The sequence below is a fragment of the Pleurodeles waltl genome, chromosome 12 (genome assembly GCF_031143425.1).
Source record: "Pleurodeles waltl isolate 20211129_DDA chromosome 12, aPleWal1.hap1.20221129, whole genome shotgun sequence".
Classification (NCBI taxonomy): Eukaryota; Metazoa; Chordata; class Amphibia; order Caudata; family Salamandridae; genus Pleurodeles; species Pleurodeles waltl.
Window position 1 is genome coordinate 605693092 of NC_090451.1, and position 24005 is coordinate 605717096.

Consider the following 24005-nt stretch of genomic DNA (forward strand, 5'->3'; position numbering starts at 1 on the left):
CCTTTTAGTTGGCGGGATAATGCAAGTTATTTGACTGTGTTGTTGAACAACTGCAAAGTAACTTTGTTGTGCATGGCCCCTGCTTATTTCTTTTTTCTGTGGACTGCCTTATGCTTTGGCTATGCTACCAAAATGTGAGCAATAGTATCCTCAGTAAAACCTGTTCTACTGTGAGGATTTTCCTGATTTGGCAATAAGGTCGGTCAGTCACATTTAACATCAGAATATGGCTTCTCTCCACACAACAGGAGCATCATCCTCCATACACGCGTCAGCTGGAACATGCGTTTTCTGTGATTGGTCTATCTTGGAGTAATTTGGACATGGGTGATGATGGGATAGTTTTCTTTGGTTTGGTTGCACAGCAGGGAACACCATAACCCGAAACCCAAGAATAGCATCCTTCATTTTGCCAAGGAGCAGGCCAAATGAAATGCAAGTTATTTATTTTTAATTTGCCTCTATTTGTGACTAGCACTATGAATCAAAGTCAGGATTGTCAATTGCTTATATTGGCTAGCAATTGATATGCCTATTACATGTTCATGATTTTTGTGAATGTGACGTGGATTTAGCTTTATATACTTGGGGCATATGCAGGCGATATGTGGCGACATCAAGGCAGATACCATTAGCATAGTGGAGAAGTGAGAGCACTAGGGTAATAGAGGTCTGAACCCAATGTGAAAACCAAGAAAGGGGATTATTCACATTGTCAGTTTGAAGCACAAGAAATTTGATCTGCATCTAAGAAGCAGGAATTGTTAAGTTGCTGGTAGTACCTGATTCGTTAGGCCAAACACCCACAGATCCAATTTTGTTTTATTCATTTTATCTTCAGATCTTTTCTTATCATCCAGTCATGGACACCAGAGCAAAGACATGCAGGTACAAATACACTTCCACATTGCGGATTATGGATGATGTGTTCTTTCTCAACGTAAGAATGCAAGACTTTGAATAAGATAGTGAATGGAACCAGTAGTGGTGCGGAAAGGTGAGGAGCTGAAAGAGAAAGTTGGGAGGCTCTGTAGATGATTAGAGGAAAATGGACATCCAGTCCAAGGCCTTCTCATGGTAGTAGTAGCACAGAGGCGCGGGAGGATGGTTGAGTTAAAAATATGGTAAGGATAGTTGCAGGATCAATTATTAGGGCAGAAGTTAATTTCTACCCATTCGAATCTTGACATCATCTCAAGTATCAATAGGCATTTCTTACATTGAGCCAGTGGTTGCCATTGGGGCCCATTGGAACTCATTTCTGGGGACTGGGTCTTATTTTAACTCCTCAGACATTCATAGAGAGCAATAGAGGGGAAATCAAACACAGGGGAAAGAAGGGAGAAGAGTAAGACAGAAAGGAATTGCGCAGGAAGAAAGCAGGGACCTGTACAAGTGCAATAAATCAGCAGGGGGAGTATCTGATAGTGGATGAAAAAAAAACGAGGTGGACTCAAGGACTAAACAGCTTTGGTGTGTGGTGCTCTGACATTTAAGAGAACTAACCATGGGCCTTTGAGCATCAATTTGGGGGCCAGCACTCAATCTTTTACAAATTAAGCACTGTCGATAATCAATCTAAGTCCCATGGGGATGGAGAGGTAGCTGGCAATCTGCTTAAATTCTGGATGCAAGTTTGTAAGATATGTGTTTATTCACTTGTAGGAAGGATGAACATTGAATAACCTTATCCAGCAATGCAAGTGGTATGTTGCTATTTGGTTCTTGGAAGGTTGCTTCAATATTATTTTCATGTAGAGGGGTTTCAGATTCTTCACCTGGATTCTATCTTGAACGGATCCATGTTTAATGTAAATAACTGCCAGCTTTGATGAACTCAAAAATGGAGTTGAGCAAAGGAAGGAAGCACTATAGAGGTAGTACTACAGAGGTAGTGCCTTAGAGATGAGGGGCAGCACTGAGTTTTGTCAGACAATAGTCTATATGGTGTAATGGCATTAGATTTCCATGGCTTTTTCTCAGAGAGGGATCTGGGTAGTTCTCCCATTTGAATTGCACTCCAGAATGCAAATCTTGAATTTGATGGAAAAGAGTTAAAATGTGTACCATTAGCACCGTTTTATGTCATGACTAGGATGATGTTTTTTCCAGCAGCTCCAATAAGTGATGAGCACCTAAGATCCACTGGTTGTCCGCGGGCACAGCTTGCCTCTTTCACTTTAAGACCTGATGTGGTGGAATAAAGTGGTTTATAAAATTCTCCATAATGGAGTAACCGAATTTCTTCCAGTGTAGCTGCAGGTGCCTTCGTTATTACAGACAGTTGAATCTTTCAGGAGGGCATCTCATTGGTAAAGGCAATTTCTCAGTAATCCCTGGAGAGTAGTGAAAATGGCTTGTGTACTTAGAGGGTCGATACCAAAGACATCTAAGGTATGAGAAGATGACTGAGTAGGTCTTAAACATGGAAGTATAAGTTGAGGGCTTCAGTAAGGGAAAACAGTGGATTCTCAGTGCTGTGACAAGATTAGATGTTGAAGTTACCAAATTGCATAAAATAAAGGTGGCTCAGGATCATGGATGATAGGAAGGCACAGCCGAAATCAGCAAAGGAAAGGGTCAGGGGAAAAGGTTGGTAGATAAGAGGAACAAGAGAGAAATGCGATTGTGGTGACAGATTGCACCTTACAACAGTCCAGAGACATGATGGCAAGAGCCAGGATATGTGGACTTGGGTGAGTCTCTCTGGTGCGTCCGCCCACTTTCTCTTTAGGGTGGTAAGTGGGGACCTTAGTGTATCCTGATAGGATAGCTTAATGAATAATGAAACATCTATCATCTGCCTGGCAAGATTCAGTGATGGACTTGTTCAGGCCATTGAGAAGATCGTATACTTGTAGCGATCTTAGGTAGAGAAGTTGCGCTATAGGGAAGCATTGGCTGAGCATGGAAGGGACGATAGGTAGAGAGGAGGATGTGAAGTGAGAATGTTAAAGGTTGGAGGCGAATGGGTTTAGCTGTTTGCCGAGCAAATTGAAAAGGAGAGGCAAGGATTGGGGGTTTAGCATTGATAAAATGAGTTTGATACTCAATTTCAGGGTAGATATGACATGAGCTGGAAGACTACCTTTTAAACCACTCTGAGGTGGTAGCCTGCTAGAGAAGAACAGATTGTGAATCCTTTCAGAAGAGAGATGGCCTGGCCTAGGAGGTATTCTTTGGCTGGTGAAGGAATAATGCATCCAACTAAGGAGGTGGATCACATACACACCAAAATGAAAGGAATACCAGTATATGGGTGGCCTCCAAATTAGGAACGAAGGTTCTCGTGGATGTTGCATAGATGATATAACACCAGTGCATAGGTAGCATGCCTTTCAAAGTAAAACTCTCTTGTGGTGCTTAAAAGAAGTATGGCAACGCAATTGTAGGCACAAAACCAGAATAAACGGTGCTTGGGCAGCACCCAGATGCAGAGGAAATAGCTTATATGCAGAGTAGGAGACTTGCAGGTGGCACACAGGTTAGGATAAAGTATGCACTAGTAGCAACCACATGAAGGTCTGCACAAATTAAAGTTGTGACCAATGACCTGCAAACAATTTATGTTAGATAACTAGTGTATTTATGGAACCACCCACAGAAGGGGGTGACACAGAGTGAAACCTTTTGTTCATTAATTGAGAAGTTTTAGTAGGACTGGTAGAAGTTCCTGATGACCTTGATCTTGTTCTCCAAGGTCTGAAAAGAGACAAGAGGCGGGGGATTCAGGGCTGGGGGCACAGTCCCTCAACTAAGATTCCTGAGCACAATGCCCTGGAGAAGCAACTTACACATGGCAACCCCAGGGTCAAGTTGGTGGTCTACATAACTTCGGGCAAAAATCATGCCCCAAGATGGCCAGTTACTGATATTAAAGAAAGCATTGTTTCCCAGCAAGTGAATTAAAGTAACATATAACACTGAAAAAGCCTTTTTTCAGTGAAATGTACTTATAGAAACGTCCCTCTCAGCTCATCTGATCAGTAATTAACATCTTAGAGACTCAGGTGATCAGTAAGGTTTGTATAAAAATTGTTCAATGGTGTATCATGGTTGAAGGTGGTGATTTTGTCTCTTTTTGCAATGCAGTTGAGGGGTCAACAGTCATAGGTACTAAAGCCATCTAAAATTCCCAAGAGTACTAGCACCTTTCTAGGCATGGTGGATCACCTATGCAAATATGGAACATTTGTGGGCAACATATTAGATAACCTGAGCCATTCTTCATTTCCAGGAAGTCCCAGCCACAGTTGTCTGTGTTTCACGGCAACGCTACGGAAAATACAGAGGGGTCTACCTTACGCTACTGCAGCCTGGGAATTACTCTGTGAAGATTCGTGCCACTTCTCTGGCAGGAAACGGATCATGGACTGTGCCAGTTGTGTTTTACATCCTTGGTCCTGGTAAGTGTGTAGACATAATGCTTGCATATAATAGACAACATTCGGGGAAAAAAACAATTTTTTATAAAATATTGATTAGCGTTGTGAGTAGGTCTTCAGTGGTCTGAGTATCATAAATGTATTATTGTCAAAGTAATAACACAGCTATTCAAGAGCACGCTACAGCACCTTTAATAGAGCCATAACAGAACGTCCTAGGATCCATATACTGCAAAACAGTGGGACATAAAACATATTTTCTCATTTTGGTGCACCCGGGGTATCACTTTTCAAGTCATTTATTTATTTCATTTAATTTATTAATTTATTTTATTTTACCCAATGGCCCTAAAAGCAATACAAGGAAGAAAGCACAATACAATATCAGAGATAAAATGTGCAGATACCATGCTTATAAAATTGTTGGAAGTATCCACACAAACAGATGAACAAACACCTGACTATAGGCAAACACCTAATATGGTTTGCCATGCCTAAAAGTACAGATTATGTATGTCATGCTGCAATAGGTATATTTACAAAACTTCAAATCAAAATACCTTTAAGAAAGCAGATACATATATGTGAAACATTACTAGGTTCAATCATACTACAATTAACACATAGGGCATAAGAACTAGTCCCTGAGAACAGAAATGGAAAGAATTCAGGGATACGGGTGAGGATACAAACCCAACCCTACCACACAGGACAGCCTAACTAAGTACATTTTAAATGCTCCAGGGTACAATAAAGTTAAAAACACAAAATCTAAAATCAATAAAACCATGAAACACAATAGGGGGAAGATTGGCACTAGGCAGAGAGCGAGGTAATGGAAGGGGAGCCAATTTTATGGCGAATTGGCCATATGCTCTCCAAATATTTAGCAATGGAGAAAACAATAACTGTTTATGACCACTCTGCATAATATAATCGCTGCCGTATACTGGTCTACACCTAAAAGGTCGCACAAAGGGACAATCCAACCTCTATGCTGCTTAGAGTACAGTGGACAAAAAAATAGGAGGCACTACCTTCTTGCTGAACATTCAATTTAACAGTCAGAGAAGCAAGTAGTAAAGTACCTAACCTGAACCTCATGTAAAGAGCTTTTGTGAATGGGGGCTTGATGTCATTCTCCAGAATTGGCCATCTAATGTTCAAAGTACAAGGTAGGTTTGAACTCTCTGAAACAATCAGTCATTGGCCCAAGCCTACCTGTTTTGGCAATTCAGCCTCCTCAAGCTCCCAATAGATATTTTTCAATTTCTTATTTGCAGAAGATGGAATGGTTTCAGCGGACCGCCAATACTCATGTCAGTTCATAAAGTATAAGGACTGTTTTAAATTGTCCAACCAGTGCAGCCAAACTCCTCCTTATGATATATCTAAAACATCTCTTATACCCACCCTATATTCAGCCAGCTCGGGAGCTGACCAAATCTGTAGCCAGTACAAGATGGGTTTCAGGTCTGCAAGTGGGGCAATAGACTGAAAACCTAGGTCATGTTTAAGAATCAGTGATGTACTGTGGGGCTATTTAAGGGCTAATCTTAGAAATGTATTCTCAGTCACCTCCAGGGCTTTTAGATTGACATGTCCCCAGAGTTCTGCTCTGTTTACTGTGGCATCAACTGCGTTAGCCCTCCAAACCTCAAAAAGGGAGAAAATTGGGTGAGATAAGGTCTTATTTGCACATTTTAAGACTGCTTCAACCCAATGCTCCAATATAAGGGTACTTTTAATAACCTAAGTCCTCTTGAGTTTGCACTAGAAAGGCAAACACTAGTCCGTGGTCCAGGCAGAATCTGTTAAAGTAGCCCAGTGGAGTTTCTAGGCCTGTTGGGGTTTTCAACACTAATAATTTATAATCTGTGAATAGGGGAGCGGGTATTTTAGTTCCATCTAGAACCAGAGAATCATTATTGCAACGCAAAAGGTAGTCAAGGCAGCCACTTATAAACAGAAGGAATAAAGTAGGGATGAGGACACATCCTTGCCTCACTCGTTTGGCAACCTTGAAAGGGTCAGTCTGTTCCCCGTTTGAACCCCATCTAACTTGTGCAAAACTATCCTGATGTAACCTAACAAATAGATCAAACAGTGGACGAGGAAGCCCTATGTCAGCTAGTGTGCACCATAACTTATCCCTAGGGACCATGTCAAATGCAGCTTTAAGGTAAAAAAAAGAGACATGGAGGTTACCTCTTTTTATGTCTATTTCTTTCCACCTTATTAATTGAAATCTAAAAACGTGGTTGACTGTGCTAATTTTGGGATGAAAACCAGCCTGAAACTGTATTAAAATTTTATTTTCATTGACCCAGGTGAGAAGCTGATCTAATAAAAGCTTACAGAAGATTTTTTAGCTTGAACCAATAAGGCTAATGAGGCGGTAGTTGGCTGGGGCAGACTTCAGGCCTTTCTTATGTATGGGAATAGGCACTGCCCCTTTCCAAAAGGTTGGAATCTTGCCTGTTTGGATGGCATTAAAAATATGTGTAAGGTAGGGTGCCCAGATTATGGGTTCGGACTTAAAGAGGTCCACCGGTGTACGATCAAACCCGGGCACCTTTCCTAGGATGGCCACAGCCACTTCAGCCACAGTGAATGCCCTCTAATTTGAAAGGAGTCTTGGGGGATGCAGGGGTTTGCTGGAAACCGGGGAATTCAGGGTTTGCAGCGGTTGGAGGGCTGCAACCATATGAAGCTTCAAAATGGTTCAACTAGTCTTGTGGAAAAATGTGTTATTCTGGCTTTATCCTATGTGTTTTGGCACCAGGTTCCCCAAGGGCATTGCAGACAAAATGTCACTCCAAATAGCTGTATTCCATGCAGATTTTTCTCACATTAAGGCTAGTTTGTATTCTGCTCTGGCTGACGTTATGATCTGCGGAAATCCTCTTTTTAGAGTACTAAGGAAATTACTCTTGGCTAGCCTACAAGTCCTATCGTACCATGTGGGGTCTGCTCTCCGCTGTCTGGGGAAAGATCTTGCATGGAGGAGTTTCAGTGAAAAAACTCATTTTCAGATTTTCAAACCATCAGAGGTGGGCTTCCATGATCAAGTCTGGACTGCCACTTGGTTAGCCATTTTGGACAAAATGGGAACTAGCTCTATAATAAGGCATACTTGGACTTATTGGCCATTGTGCTCTCCCACTTAGTTGTTCTCTTTTTATTACTGACCGAATGGATGCCTTGAGGTAAATATAGAGTCCTATTCCCCCCCTTGCCACTTCCACAAAGGGAGAGGCAAAGAGGGAAGTGGTTGCTCTCATATCTGGACAGGACTTCCATATCAATAAGGTTTCTGCAGAATTGGCCATCTAATAAAAAGTAATCAATACGGCTCAGGTAGTTATTCCTTTTAAAGGTGTGGCGTGACTCCAAATCTGATTTAGTTCTACCATTACAAGCACTCAAGCGGCAGCTCATACAAAGGTCCAACATTTGCAAGGCAGCCTGTGGGAGCGAACACAACAATGGGCTCGAAATTTGTGGAATACCCCAGTGCTGATTTTTCTCTCCAGCTATTTCATTATAAAGTGCTGATGGTTCAAGGCATATATTGAAATACCCAGCTACAATCACAACTGCTTCGTTCCTTGATAAGGTGGAGATGTAATCAGTCAAAAAGTGGAGAACGGGGGGAATCAGTGGTTTTAGAAATACTCCTATTTTATACATTAAAAAGAAGAGTTTTTGATTTATCAGAGGTGGAGATCTCAATGTTAAGCACGTTTGGACAACTAATGGATAATTGGGTAGCATGGAACCCTAGAGAAATTTTAATCCAAATTAGCAAACCACCAGAGGGTTTACCTCATTTAGAATGGCAAGCCCCCAAAATTTCACCCTTCAGCACACAAGCTAGGATTTGGGCTCAAAGTGGTTTCAAAACAATGTATGGATATTTCCCTGGGGCAGGAATATGAAGAACGATACCCCATTCTTCGAAGATGGCCCTGTCTGCCTAAGCGGTGTTCCGTTGGGCTGCTCTTCTCCAGATTGTCTTGGTCACGTCCCCAGTTGAGTTTAACAGAAGCAGATCAAATTTGGCCCAATCCAGGTCATCAGTGATTATGTTCTTAAGGGCAGGAATATGGGCAAACAACCACAACAAATTCCCCCTGTTGAGGGTGTCCATAAAGCCCTTGGAAGTGTATCGAGGAATGAAGAGGAGTATTAAATGTGAGCTCTCCTCTTCATCGCACATAAGGAGGTTGGAGTCATTCTGTTCCTCAGAATGAACTAGAGTGGGGCCAGAGCAGGTAGGTGAATGCTGTGCCAAAGAACTATTACCTGCAGAGCTATACGACTCATTTCTCTAATGCTCACCAAATAATGCTTCCCAACAAGTTGATACCAATTGGAGTCCACATTTTCTGTGTGCTGGGTGGGCCTCTCTCTTCTATGTACCAAAGGGGCAGGTATAGTCCCACAGGTCAATGGAGACTCCCTTCTGGACACTTGATCAATTATAGGTCTTTATATTAGTAAATCCTTAGTTTGACCCCTAGGATTGTGGCCTGGCAGATCCAGTATCTTCCATTCAGTCTAAGTACCTTGGTCCACCCTTTTGCTTTGCGTGGCCGGCGTCCCATCCGCTCCTATCGGTTTACCTCCTCTGTGCAGATGCCTTGGCCTAACATTCTGCACTCCTGTGATGCCATATCTCTAGTTGACTTATGCACCAAGTGGACATCTATCTCTGGGTCCCCCCCAGGTCTGATTTAGCTCTTTGGTTTTGGGTCATACAGGGACGCCTGGAGAGACTATAGTTCATGTATTTGATTGATGGCAGGAGTTGAGGTATTACTTGCGCTTGAGGGGCAACAATTGGATAAAGAGTTTTAACTCTTGCCAGGAGATTAAGCTTAGAACCAATTTCAGCAAGATGAGTTGCCATTGATTGAATCAGATCTAATTGCAATTACAATTGGCTTGACTGCAAGAGAAGAGTCGTTGCTATAGTGTCCTGTGCATGGCTCTTATTGCTACCATCTCTTGATATATAGTGGGGCCTGAGCTGTCAAAGCGGGCTCAGTGGCCTTTTCAGCTGGGTCCTGAGACATTGACAGTGTTTGCCCCAGGGTTTAGTCTATTTGTGCCTCAATGTTAGAGAGAAAGCCATCTGTCAGGATTCCCAGTTCCTAGTCAGTAAAACACCCCCTTCTGGGGAGGGAGCTGGCAGCCTTTTGGTTCAGGGATGATTCACTTGTTTGGTATAGCAAAGCCATAGGGCTCGTCGACTCCAGGGACCAAACAAGGGGTCAATAGACTTGTGCAGTCATCTGAGTCATGTTCGTATTTGAGGTTGGGAATATACTTGGGGTTACACTAGTAGTAGCTGGCAAGTTACCTGTATTACGTACATTTAGGGTAGGACTGAAGCTGGCAGCGGGCTTTGACTCTCGCATTTGCTTCAGCCCTTCTATTGAAGAATCACAGAGGTCGAGCAGGGGCAGTGCAGGGCTTGGAGGAGAGTCGGTTGTCAAGTCAATAACTGACTCACACAATCTTAAGCTGGGGCAAGATTGTGTTCTATGCCTGGTAAGAAGCCCTGCACAGGCTGTTTCTTTGCTGTTTTGTAGCAATTTGGGGTGAACTGGGCAGACTGCTGATGGTACACCCCAAATTATTCTGGGGAATTCCTGTGGGTGCCATATCTGGGATATCTTTTCGATTCCTTGAGACTGTTTCTATTGCCTAAAGAAAGTATTGTTTGATTGAGTTCTTTGTAGGGGGGAACACCTGGGTTGGAGAGAGGACATGGTCCTTGCACCAGCCCGTGGACACTGCTGGAACCAGAAGAAACAGCACTTAGGTTATGGGTTGAAGTGGCCCGTCATCTGGTATTTCGCCTGCCTGGACCTTTTTACGTGATGGCTGCTTCTATTTCACCATTTACACAAAGATTATGCCTGTGACCACGACTCAAGGTTTCTCAGCTCGTTTGTGAAAAGGGTAGAGGGACTAAGCATCCCTCTCTGTGCTGCCTCACCTCCTGAGCTAGTGCAGCTATGAGGGGCACAAGCATGCAGATGGAGATCTTTTCTGAATCTTTGGGCAGATGGGTGTTGCCACTGAGGGGCGATATATGTTGCAGCGTTCCACGGGGAGCCTGCTTTTGGGCTCAATGCTAGCTTCTTGTTTGCTTCCATTTTGCTTCTTAATGGGGGCCAAAGTAGATGCTGTGATTTTTCAGGGCTTACTTTTTACCATGTGTAACACAACTATGTAGCTATGACACAGAACTGTTGGTGGTACAGTTGATGATCACTGGTTGGTGGTACCAATAAGTGCCAATGATACAGTGAAAACGGTGAAAGCAGCGAGAGCAATCCAACTGAAAGGGACTTCAGAGGGGCAGTATGGCAGTAAGGCAACAGAGGCAGTGCGGCAGAGGAAGTAGGCACCAGCAACAAGCCGGGTGGGTTACTTTTCCACAAGCCACACCTGGAGCATGCCAGGCCGCCTCCGCAGTGATGGACCTTTCCCACTAAGGCACAGCACAACATCTTATGCCATTGATCTTGTGCAGCCTCATCACCAGCCCAGCACCTGTCCATGCTTTCCGCACTTTGCCACACTTTACATGCAAGCAGGAAGAGGTAGTGGGTCCTTCTCCCTTCTTTCTGAAGAGTTAAAGTGTTCCTATGTTCCCCTAGGCAGCGCTTCGCAAGAAGCGATGCATGGGAGTTCTTAACGGTGACTGACGCCACACATCCAAGCAACCTATGGTTCGGTGGTGCTTAAGTGGTGCTTTGGTGCTGTTTTGATGCTTGTTTGGTATATGGTTAGCTGTGCCCAGTGCCTCAAAAAACAGTCACGGACTCCGATGCTGCCACCAAGTTCCAAAACTGTTTTGCCAGGGGCTGGATTGATACTGTTTGATGCTGTATAATTATATGATTGCATGATAACTTTGAGCACTGTTGATAACAATTGACTGATCACATTTGTTTGCCACTGTTTTATATTGCTTAATATACTCAATACGCTGGGATTTCAGTGTTTGCAGTGCTATACGCCTTAAATGACCCTGCTGTCTCTCCTTAGCTGCATCTTGGCTTCACCCTCTTTGGCAGATGGCGGTCTCAGTTGCAATTTCAGGTGGGCGACAGGGGCAGAGGGGGCGAGCAGACAGCTGCACTAGGGTGACCACCCATCCGCAAATTTCACAGACTGCCCGTAATTTCACCCTGCCGTCCGTTGTCCGTGATGAAAGGCTTAACAGACTGCATTTGTCTGTACTTTTAGCTTTTCACCAAAAGGACAACTGAAGTCAGGGTGAAATTATGTGCAGATCAGTTTCCCCAGCTGGAGTGAAAGGCAGGGAGTCTCCTGTGCTGGGAGGGAGGGAGGGGCAGACAGGTAAGAAACAGACCTCCTTGCCAGGGTGTCTCTTTCCCTAAAGAAATGCAAATGTGCCCAACTGATAAATCTGCAAATGTAAAGGGGCTTGAAAACCTGCATTGACTTTAACCATAGGAGTCACTTGAAGCTTTCTAATGGCAAAGATATTTTATTTTAGAGAGGTACTGCAATGGTGTTCCAAGGTGAGCTGTGGAGTGTGTGGTTTTAATGGAGTGTTATAAAAAATGTTAGTACTAGGTATAAACTGTATATTATTCAAATCCGTATTTGAGAAGCGCTTTTTTAAATTTAACCAAAATGTATTTGCGCATTTTGTAGCAGCCTATATATGATGTAATTGTATTTATATAGCACTTACTATCCCTGACGAGGTGTTGAATGCATGTTTAAAATAAAGACTTACACATTCACAGTTTTTTCAGGGACCTCAATACCTTATAGTACTAACAAACATTGGCAAAGCTATTAGGTCTTGTCGACGTAACAGTTATTGGCTTTGCCAATGTGTTTTAGACATGTTATACACCAGAGTGGCTGCTGTTTAGCGTGGCTAAAACTTAGTGGCATAGTGGTGTGGAGTGGAGTAGAGTGTCATAGGAGCAGTGGCAGAGAGCACGATGGTGCAGAGTACAGTGCAGTCGGGTACAGTGCAGTTGTTTAGAGTGCACTGGCGTTGAGTGCAGTGGTTTAGAGTGCAGTGGCATGGAGTGGCTTGGGACAGAGTAGAGCGGCACAGAGTGCCGTGGAGTAGCGTGGCATACAATAGAGTGAGAGAGTGCAGTAGTGTAGAGTGGTGCAGTGGCATAGAGTGCAGAGTAGATGTGTGTTGCAGAGTGCAGTGGCGTAGTGTAGAGTGGTGCAATTCAGAGTAGAGTATAGTGCTGTAGAGTGCTGTCGTGTAGAGTGGAGTGATGCAGATAGTGGCAAAGAGTGCGGTGGCATAGAGTGCAGTAGCATAGAATGCAGTAGTACATAGTAGACTGGTGTACAGTATAGTGGCGGAGAGTGAAATGTTGCAGAGTAGAGTGTCAGTGCAGTGATGTAGAGTGGAGTAGAGTGGCACAGAGAGCAGTGGCGTAGAGTACAGTGGTGCAGATAGAGGACAGTGGCGTACAGTGCAGTTGTTTGGAGTGCATTGGCGCAGACTGCAGTGGCATAGAGAGGCATGGGGTAGAGTAGCATAGAGTGCAGTGGAGTAGAGTGGCATACAATAGAGTGGCAGAGAGTGCAGTAATGCAGAGTGGTGGAGTGTCATAGAGTGCAGAGTAGACTCATGTGAGATAAATGTAGAGTCCCAGACATACACTCTAGTGCTGTGAGACTGCAGACAAGTTGTGGGTACCTCACATCCTGACATTAGGTGTGAGACTGTTGCCCACACCATCTGCCCTGCTTCTTTAATTTTTTTTTTACGTTGCAAGTCCATGGGAGGCTGGAGTAAGCCAGATGTTTTTGTTCAATTTGTTTAAGCTAGCAAAAGGTTAACTACATTAATCTTTCCCAAACTGTTTGCCAGGGGTTATAAAATGTTCAGAAACATAATAAAAAATGTTGCTGTTACTTTCTCTTCAAGAAAGATTGGGTAGATTTGAGTAGGGGTGATGGCCTCGCCGCAGTACTGAAGGGCATTAATTTAGTACTGAGCAAGGACGTAATGTGACACCTGAATGTAGCATACCAGGAGCCAATCAAAAAAAGACACCAGTGAATAAATAGGGCTATGTTAATAAAGAGTAAATAAATGCACTGACAACATAGGGAGGCATGGCCCTTTGTCCCGAATTTTTGTCCTGAATGTTTACCCTTTGTCCTGAATTTTGACCCTTTGTCCTGAATTTTTTTACAGACCTGTCTAGAATTTGCATCAATGCCAGGTGGTCCCCCTAAGCTGCACGCGAGCAAGCCACCCCGGCCACAGAGGACATGAGCCGCCAGTCAAGTGCTTTCTGAGCCCCGCGCCCTTTGCCGCCTGCCTTAAGCCTACCTGCCGCCTTGCCCAACACGGTGTGAAGCACAGGTGCTTGCCGGTGGTTTCCTTGCAGCTCCCACGTGGTCTGCCCCGAGTACCGCGCTCCGAGCTCTGCGCTTTGGGCCGCGCTTTGGGCCGCGCTGTCAGGCCCTCCGGCTGTCTGCTCCTAGTTTGGGGAAGGGGGACAGAAGCCCGACACTTGTCCTCGTTCTCCGGCAGTGGAGGGCACTTTCCGAGTAATTACAAGCTTTAAAACTGCAAACAATAAGGACTAATTAAAAAAGAAATATGAAAGAAAATGGAAATTAATTGTGAATCACATAAATTATTTAACAGCGCCACAATTACCTGGGGAAAGTCAGTTAGATCCATGCATTATGTCAAAATGCGCTGAGATAATTACAGACCCTAGGAAATGAGTCGTGACGGAACACAGCAGGTACCCGGTTTATGCTCTTTAGAGAAATGTACCACTGTTTTTCCTAGTTTGACGTCTGTTTACGACATTGCGCTGATATCTGGTATCTGTGGCTTTCACTGTAAAAGTTGCAGCTGTTAAATGGACATATTCTGTAATATTCAATATCATGCCATGGACATATATTCTACGTCATAATTTAGGGCTACTGCACCTTTGTGATCTTAACTCAGTCTTTTTTCAATTAGATCCGTAAAGGAAATAATACCTTTCTGTCCGAATCCAGTGCTAGGCCCAGAGCAGACATTTGTTAATTGTAGCTGAAGACACCAGTGCTATTTCCACCCCCTGCACTTTGGGCTTGTCTGGAACATCATAAAGAAGCGGACATTGAAGCACAATGGGGAGGAGGTAACAGTTCAACCAGTGCTACAAAAAAGGTTTGATACAAAAAGCGGGCACAAAAACTCGAAGAACACCCTGGGTGAATAGTCTTTTGCACCCAGTGTTTACAAGACTTTCATATGAGCATCTTGAAAGTAGTGTGCAGATGTTTTGTGTATTTAGAAGATGTTAAAGTAGGTCTCGCTAGCCATGATTTCAAGCCCTTCCAGGTTACTTAAATTGGAGAAGTCCTTTCTTGAATAAATAGTAATGTAGTAATTATTGGGCTATTGGTGATACCAGATGACATCTGTAGCGTCCTCCCCAACCTGGGAGCATGCAAAGACCACGTCACACACGGACAGAGCTCTTGATTAGACGTCTTTATTTATCTGCATACAATCACACACTGAATCACAGATTATATCATAACCGTTAATAATCGCACCTTAACACCTCCCAGCAGGTTGCGCAATCTCTCTTCCAGGTCTGCCCAGAGCCGCGAGGGTCCTAGCGTACCTAGTCTCAAGATACTACATCTCCCCCCTCGTTAAATAGAAAGTAAAAACAATAGTTACATCAGATCTTTTCGATGAGTCATCGAGGCGCTCGCACTAGTCGACCAGATCGAGTGGTATGAGGTGGTGGAGATGCACTCTGGTTGAGCACCTATGGGGTAGATTCTGATGCTTGATCTGGAGTGTCAGGCAGAGTCGCCTCATTGAAGAGAGCATTAGATGATGAATGTCGAAGTAGGTGCTTGAAATGTGATGAATCCCGGGTGAAGGTTTTTCCCGGACTCTGGGCCATCACCGTGTGTTCTTTACATGTAACCACCCTCAGAGGTTTGACATCAAACAGTGTCTGTTTTCTGCTTTTGTTTCTGTTTAACCAGGACCCAGTCATTTTTATCAAAGACTTTCCTGAGCTCGTCAACGCTGATCAGCATACATCTTCATCTTGCACTTTCCATAGTCTGAGCCTTGTTGGTATCCAATGGTCGATCCACTGTGGCAGTTTGGTCCAAATAGCTCTCCCAAGCAGTAACATGGCAGGACTCTCATTAGTTGTGGAGTGAGGAGTTGCGCGATAAGCATGAAGTGCTTGGCACAGGGCTGGTTTCAGGCCATTTCCCTCCATCCCTGCTCGCTGAATCACTCTCTTGAGGATACCCATGAATTGTTCAATAACGCCATTGGCTTGATGCAACAGAGGTGTGCTCTTTTGATGCTTGACATCAGTTTCACTAGAAACTCTTTGAACTCTCGACTGTCATGTTTGAGAATAGCATGTAAACTCGACGCTGCAAAGATGTTTTCCAGCCACTCAATGACTTTGTCATAGGTGGTCAATAACGTTTCCTCCACTAACGAAAAGCGTGAATACTCCTCAATGACTACCATGAGTTGAGGCTGTTCCCTAAGGACCCAAAGAAATCAACAGCAACTCTTTCCCAAGCCTGTGTAGGAAGGTCAGACATTTTCAATGAATGTTGAGTCACTGTAGGGGAAAGACAGTTGCAAAGATGGCACTCCTTCAGTTTCCTCTCAACTTGTTCGTATCGGCATGGGAACCACACCTTGTCTCTTAGGGCTCTTTTGGTGGCGACGATGCCACAAGGTCCATCATGGGCCAGTTCAGCGACTTACTGTCATAGGCTCTTGGGTATGGCGATTCTCAAGACTCTCAGCACAATACCTTCCTTGGTTACAGACAGTTCATCCTGTACATTTTTAAACTTTTGAAATTCAATGTAACCCTACAGAGGTCGAACACTTTTTTCCCACGAATAAGTTGAAATGATGTTTCTAAGAATGAGCATGTTTAAAAAAAAAAAAAAATTAGTAGCAACAATGATCTGTTTAATGGATAATGCTGCTGGTCTGCTGGACTTAACAATAAAATTAATATATTCTTCAGCTTTGTTAGATGTCGAGCTGTGTTTGTGTAGAGGTGCTCGTGAGAAGTAATCATTAGGGTTCTGATCTTTGCCTGGCCTGTTCACAGTCACATAGTGGTATTCTTGCAATCACAACCCCCACCTTTCAATGCGAGGGGGCATCTTGGATTTAGGCCTCTCAAAAATAGTGATTAGCGCTAGGGGGTCTGTGACAGTGGTGAAGGGCTTTCCATATAGAAACACATGAAATGTTCGCAGGCCCAGATGACAGCCAAACTCCTTTTCCGGCTGACGGTAGGCTCGTTCAGTGTCTGATAAACTTTGTCTAGCAGAGGTCACAATATGCCTCTGAGCATTTGAATGACCATTATGTTGCGCAAGGATTGCCCCCAGCCCTACCAGGCTCACATCTACAATGAGTACAGTAGGTAACTTGGGATCAAAATTTGTCATCTCAATTGCATCTTTTATCTTTTTGAAACTCTGATCACATTCTGCATACCGCTGAAAAGAGACATCTAATTTTGTCAACTCTTTCAATGGAGCACTCACTGTAGTAAAGTCCAAATATACCTTGAGCAATAACTGGCATGCCCAAAAAGGATCGAAGCATGGTGACATCCTGTGAGGGACTCATAGCTGGCAGTGCTTGCACTTTATCTGAGGCACAAGTCATTCCCCCTTCAGAGAAAAGTGCCCAAATAATTTAAACTTGTTGATATGAAACTCACAATTTGCTGCATTCAGAGTGAGACCTGCATACTTGTGTAAGAGCTTTGTGGTGCTCCTCCTGTGTTGCTCCAAACAACAGTATGTCATTACTGTAGTTAAAAGTATGTGTGATTGGTTGAATTATGCAACGTATAAGATGCTGAAATATTTCTGCAGCTGATGATACTCCAAAGCTCAATCTCTTATATCTGAACAAACCAACAGTAGTAATGTACCTGCAGTTTTCTTCCATGTTGCGTTAGTGCTATCCCTTGTTCTGGTCATGACGAGAGTGGACTTTAGCACCATTTAACTGCATGATCATGTCTGCTATATGTGGACCAGGATGTCTTTCTCTCGCAATTGCTTTGTTGGCCTGGGGCTTATCAACACAGATGCGCACAGCATCTCCACTGTCCTTTTTGGACACCACCCCTTTGGGCAAAACCAATGGCGTAGGACTGGAGGAGAGCTCAATGATGTCATGCTCCAACAGTGTTTTCAGTTCTTTCTCAACAGCTTCTTGCAAGTGAAAGCCAATTCTGCGGTGCTGCTGAACAACAGGGCAAATTACCTCATTGATGTGAAGTCGCACTTCTATTGTTTTGAGTTTCCCATGGCCGTGGAATAACAACAGAAATTGACTTACAATTTTGGACTGTGTGTAAGTTGTAATTTAGAGGTGTCAGCCCCATTTAAGCAGCAGTGGCAAAGCTGAGCAGGCATGTACTGGACGAAGTTCCTTGAAGTACGTGAATTGGCACTTGCACGGACACTGCTTTATATTTCATGGTCACTGTGAATGAACCTTGACTCATAAATGGTTTAGAAGGAGCCATGTGTATACCTTCATGTTTGATGGGTTTAGTTGTGGCGCAGGAGACAGGTTATTAAACTTCTCAAATGGCATGATGTTAATTGACGTACCACTTCTATGATGAAGGTTATGGGCAACTATTGACTTTTATTGTGATCTTGGGGCAGCGTGCAAAGAAACTTGGTCGTTCTGTTTGATGATTAATCTTTGCAGTTTGTTCTGCAGCCAACCCAACATGTGCCAGTTGTCCTTTGGTTGACTTCATTATCGCACATCCATCTTCTTCACTGGTGCTTGATGGTGACATTGATGAGCCTTTGCAGTATGATCCTAGACGATGACCAACTTTGTCAGGTTTCTACTTGTCGTAACTGATGTTGCTTTTTGGCCTTGTGGGTGTGGCAAGAATGCATCTGAAACTTAGTGGCATCCATTTTCTCTTCGCGTTGTGACACATTTGGATTCTCTTTTGCCTTGCAAACTGTTATGAAGTGGTTTTCTTTTCTGCCGTCTTTGCACATTTGATCAATGGCTGGACACTTATCTTCACAGTAATATGAAAATCCTCTTTGGAAAAACACCTTTTCTTTCCTTAAAGATGTTGACTAGTGTGAATCTGCTTGGTGCTTGTACTCGCTCTTCATGAGCAGTACTGATTCATTTTTCACTGCTCCTGCTTCCATATCAGCAGCTTGTCGTTCTGCTTTTTATCGGCTTCTGCAGCCTTGACTATCTTGTCTAAGCTGAGCGTTTCTCTCAACATGTGTCTTCTGAAAGAATCTGACAAACAACCATCAATGACTTCTAGGCATATGGCTTCTTAGTCGTTAAATTCACTCAACTTACAGTGTTTGATGAATACATTAAGCCTTTCAACAAACTCATCCATCTTGCTGTCTCACTAGATTGAAAATGTACCTTTCATAGTCGACATTCGGCATTGGATTGAAATTGGTATTCAACGCTTCTTTGGTTTGAAGGTACGATACTGTATCCGTCTGCAAGATTTCTTTAAGACTTCTTTCACTCCATCAACGGCAAGGTTCTTTAAACACTTAATGATTTTCTTATTGTCTACTTCTAGGGCATCTATGAAGTAATCGAACATCTTAATCGACTCAGTCCACCTGGCGCCAATATTCTGTTTCTTTTTTTGCTAACCAAATGTTATTGTGTTTATAGATCAGGCATCATCCACTGTGATACAATCATCAATAGCAGAGCACCTCTGGATTACAGTAGTACATGAAACAGTTATTTTAAACAACAATACCATCATGATGGTAACCCATAATTAGCCCACCGCTTCCACCATACTTTGTCATGTTTTTGGGGACAACCATGGGCCTCATATAGTGGTTTCGTCTGGTGTGCGCACCAGTCCACTCCCTTGTTCCACAACTGCAGCAAAGGGGTGAACATCCCTCTTTGCCACCATAATGGCCACCCTTACAAAAACCTCCTTGTAGCACGGTGCCCCCCCCGCAAGCTCCTCCAGGAGACCCTCCAGGAGACCTACCAGGATGGTGTTGTTAGGGGCATTTGGCCCCTTAAAGCCCAGAATATGAAGCTTTAGGCGGTAGGTAGGGTCATCCCAGCACCCCTGCAAACCACTCATTTATGGGCACCAAATGTGTTAATAGATAGTAACCATAGATGTCAGACATGCTGAGTTGAAAGCCACACAATGGCACTTACCGGCCTATTCAAAGTATGTCAGTCTTGAGGTCAAGGAATGGAACCACCCCTTGGGGATTGGATAGGGAATGTTTGCCGGAACATATAGATAGGAACCTTACCTATGAGGGTAGTCCCAAGGGCGAGGACCAATATTAGTGACCGGAGGACCTGCAAGGGGTGGGGGAGATATAGCATGAGATAGTTATAATGTCTGCCAGCCATATGTCCCTAGATCGCCACACACCTCGCTTCGTGTACTCTGGTTAATGTCAGTCGAAGGGTCTTGTGTAAGGGAAATGCGACTACCCGCAATTCTCTGGTGAAGCCCAAGTGGAAAATTCTGTAATTTCCAAAGCAGCCCTGAAAGAAGCATTGGGAAACTAGAAGGTATGTCTCCTCTGGTAGGACTACATCTGGCCTATAGTGCTTGATATAGCGCATTACTGCAGATTTCTTAATATGGTCTAGGAGACCGTGAGCATTCCAAGAGATAATCTTAATCATACAGGAGGGAGGTGTGATAGACACATGGAAATTGCGGATATCAATGATAGGGATAGTCTGCGCATAGCAACCCAGAGTATAGTCGAGTAGTCAGAGACGTTGCATTGGAGAATTCATGAAGTAAAAAAAATAATCCCACAAAAACCAACATAGTCCCTCCTCATTCCCCCTCTCACCCCACACTTCCTCCCATATTTCCTCCCCTCAAGCATCTGTCCCCTGTAATAACAACATGGTCTACAAGAAAGAGAAAAAGAAAACCTCGGAGGGGGTTAAAATATGTAAAGTATGTCACCCATGGGTCAAATCACATGCCTGACAACATTATGTTGACTGAATAGAAAGTGAAGGCCTAAATTTAGATGTCATACATAAAGCCCCTCATCATGAGTTTGGCGGGTGGAAAAGGCTGCCCGCCAAACTCCAGCGATCGGGTTACCGCCAGTGCGGTCCCCTTCCCACAGCCCCTATTAAGAGTTTCCCCCTGGGTCAGCGGGTGGAAACAGAGAGTGAAAAGCACTATGCAGCTGGCCATGGGGGCCCCTGCACTACCCATGCCAAGTGCCCCCATGAGGCCCCGTGCACCCTGTCTCCATCAGCCTTTACATGGCGGTGCTACCGCCATGTAAAAGCTAGCGGAGAGGGCACTCGTAATCCCCAAGGCAGCTCTGCTTGCAACGCTGCCCTTGCGGATCAGGACCGCCAGCACTGCCAGCCCCTCCAGTGGAGGAGAAATGGCGGTGCTGGCGGTCCGACCGTGGTGCCACCGCCACAGCTGTAATGTGGCTGTCGGACCTCCGCCAATGCGGTTCGACCGCCACCACGGTCCTGGCGGTCTGAAGACCGCCATGGTTATAAAGACTGCCATAGTCATTTAAACAATATTGTATCAAAACATAGGAATATGGTGTACATAACCCCAGTATTGTGTTTTTTGGCGGTGTCGAATGGGGGTGGTGGTTTCAGAAATGCAATTGCATCTTACTTCACACTATTTTCCTCTGCCACTGAGAGTATATGCTGTTCAGGTGGCGGCAGCCGCACACCGGTGGCAACTGCAATTTTGGCAAGCACCGGCTGCTGGCTTCCGCTTGGGTCATCCAGTCCGGGCAGAGGTCGTAAATTGTCAGATTCCTTCTTGATGATAAGTAGTAATTCTGTCTCTCACACTTGGTCATTGTCTTGTTTAGCTTTTTACATTGTACGTGGCTGTCACTGCCTTTAGCGTTTTGCTTGGATCAACGATGGCTCTGTGTTATGGCACACCACAGTCTGTCTTCTTTTGCCCTCACCACTGGATTCTGGTGGGCCTTTTGAATGCTCGCCTCTGCAGGGCCTTCCATTTCCTCAAGGGCTGGATAAGGGTTGGAACAGTGCTTCAGTTCCACATGTGCCAACTCTGAAGTGCTGCTGATAAAGCCAAGCACATGTGGCACACACAAGCAGTCTGCAAAATTGTTGCAAACACTCAGAGAGGGAAGCCTTATTTCTTCTGGCATGTATCCTGTTACTGGTCACAGTTGTATCGTCCTCCCCAGCCCAGGGGCATGCAAAGACCACAGCACACACTGAGCTCTAGAAAGGAGCTCTATATTAGACATCTTTATTTACCCATATATGATCACACACTAAGGGCTATATGTACGAACACTTTTTCCCATAGACACAGAATGGGTAAAAACTTTGCAGGTACATACAGGTATTCTTATGAGTCAATAATTGCGCATTTCAGACATTTAAGGAGCTGCTGCTCCAGAATATTGGAGCTGCCGAAAAGTGAGGCTACTACATTTTGGGCCAGATGTATCAAAGCTTTTTGTATTCGCAAACAGTGCGATTAAAAAAAAATTCCACCTTTTGTGAATGCAAAAATGCCTTTCAGAATGTATGAAAGGCATTCACAGTGCAATTGCAAGGAATCGTTAAAATAGCGTTGCCCTGAAATTGCGACTCCATTTAGGGAATCGCAAATTGCGATTCCCTAAATAGGAAATCTCAAATAGGGAATATCTATTTGCGATTACCCGTGCACAAGTATCATGCAATTCCTAAATGCAAATTTGGTATTTAGGAAATGCAATGACCACAAATTGAAGTTTGGTGGTTAGCATGTGCAATTTTTAAAAATGCATTCAGAATGCATTTTTAAGAATGACATGTAGCGCACACATGCTCCTAGGGCATGTGTGCGCTTTATATGTCCACAAATATTTTTGAGGTGCATCAAAGGTGGCCTTAGGCCCCCCAGCATCCTGGGAATTGCATTACCTAATTTGAGAATTCCTAACAGGAATTTGCAAATTCGAAAATACAAAACCATTTGCACCTAGGCCCATAAGGATGAATGGAGTCCCATTCCCTAATTGCTATTCGCTAATAGCAATTGCGTTTATTAAGAAATCGCTATTGCTGAATAGCAATTTTCATGCATCCCATTTTGCATTTCTCAAATAGCGATTTCTTAAAATTCACTATTTAAGAAATGCAAACCGGGAACTTGATACATCTGGCCCTTAAATTCCACTTTGTCTTTTTAGGTCGAGCGCTCAAGCGCTTTGACCTGTTGTAAGTATTGTGGCATTTTCATCATGCCTACCTCACGCCCATCACTTTATTCGTTTGTCGACTTGCCTTTCAAAATTTCACTTGATGTCACTGGTAAATGCTTTACATTTGTCCAGCTTTGGGGAGGCTTTGTTACCGTCTTTCAGAGTAACCCTGTTACATGGACTGTTGCATGATTGCCGATATAGTTAATCATGGGTGAACTACTTTTTTATTTTCTCTGCACTCCGTGGCTGCCATGGCGCTCAGAGCGCGAACTCGATCAGCTGTATCGGAGCGCTGCTCACATTGTTTACACTGTTACCTATTAAAAGTCATTTCATTTTTGCTTTTGGCTTTTATTCGCGTGATCTGTAGGTTACCGGATTACCTTCTCGGATAATACATGGTAAATATTTATGTATTTGTTTATTATTAGCGCTTCCAGGCACATCGAAAAGCATTTTTTTATTTTCTCTGTGCTCCGTGGCTGCCATGGTGCTCACTTCACTCAGAGCGCAAACTCAATCAGCTTTATCGGAGCGCTGCTCACATTGTTTACACTGTTACCTAATAAAAGTCATTTCATTTTTGGTTTTGCCTTTTATTCGCATGATCTGTAGGTTACCGGATTACCTTTTCGGATAATGCATGGTAAATATTTATGTATTTGTTTCTTATTAGTGCTAGCTCTTCCAGGCACATCGGAAAGCATTTTCTTTCCAGGTCCTGAGGTGTGTTGAAAGTTCTGTCACCCGTCATGCCTGGGCAAGCTGTAGGCAGGTGCCACTGTTTCCAGTGTGGGAAAAGAGGTCCCTGTAGAATCAGAAGCAGGGGGTAGGGAGTGTGGACAAAACCACGGGTCATCAGGACACATAGCAGAGACCTTGAGTGACTTTATAGTCGAGATTTGACCCAGAGGTGGAAATACAAAGCTGTTCTCAATCCAGAAAGAACATTAATCGCCAGTTATTTTGACATCTTTACCTTATATGCATTTTGATCTGCTTAGTACATGTTCTTTGCAGCATGCACATTAACCCTCTGCGCTACCTTATAATGACTCCAAGCTTACACTAGACAAAAGTTCGTTCTCACTCCAGAAAGAACATTGATCGCCAGCGTTATTTTGACATTTCTACATTATATGCACTTTGTGATTTGCCCAGTACATTTTCTTTGCACAGGCACATTAACCCTCTGCTCTAACTTATAATGACTGCAAGCTTTGACTAGACAAAAGTACGTTATCTCTCCAGAAATGACATAAATCGCCAGTTATTTTTACTGTATATGCACTTTTTGAT

The 24005-nt window shown here is 43.8% G+C and overlaps 1 protein-coding gene across 1 annotated transcript in view; it reads left to right on the forward strand.

Moving 5' to 3' along the window:
• Positions 1-24005, forward strand: part of INSRR (insulin receptor related receptor) — a 449037-nt gene that overhangs the window by 335540 nt on the left and 89492 nt on the right. Inside the window, exon 14 of the mRNA XM_069217860.1 lies at positions 4238-4406. Coding sequence (XP_069073961.1) covers positions 4238-4406 — 169 coding nt within the window. The remainder of the gene's footprint in view (positions 1-4237; positions 4407-24005) is intronic.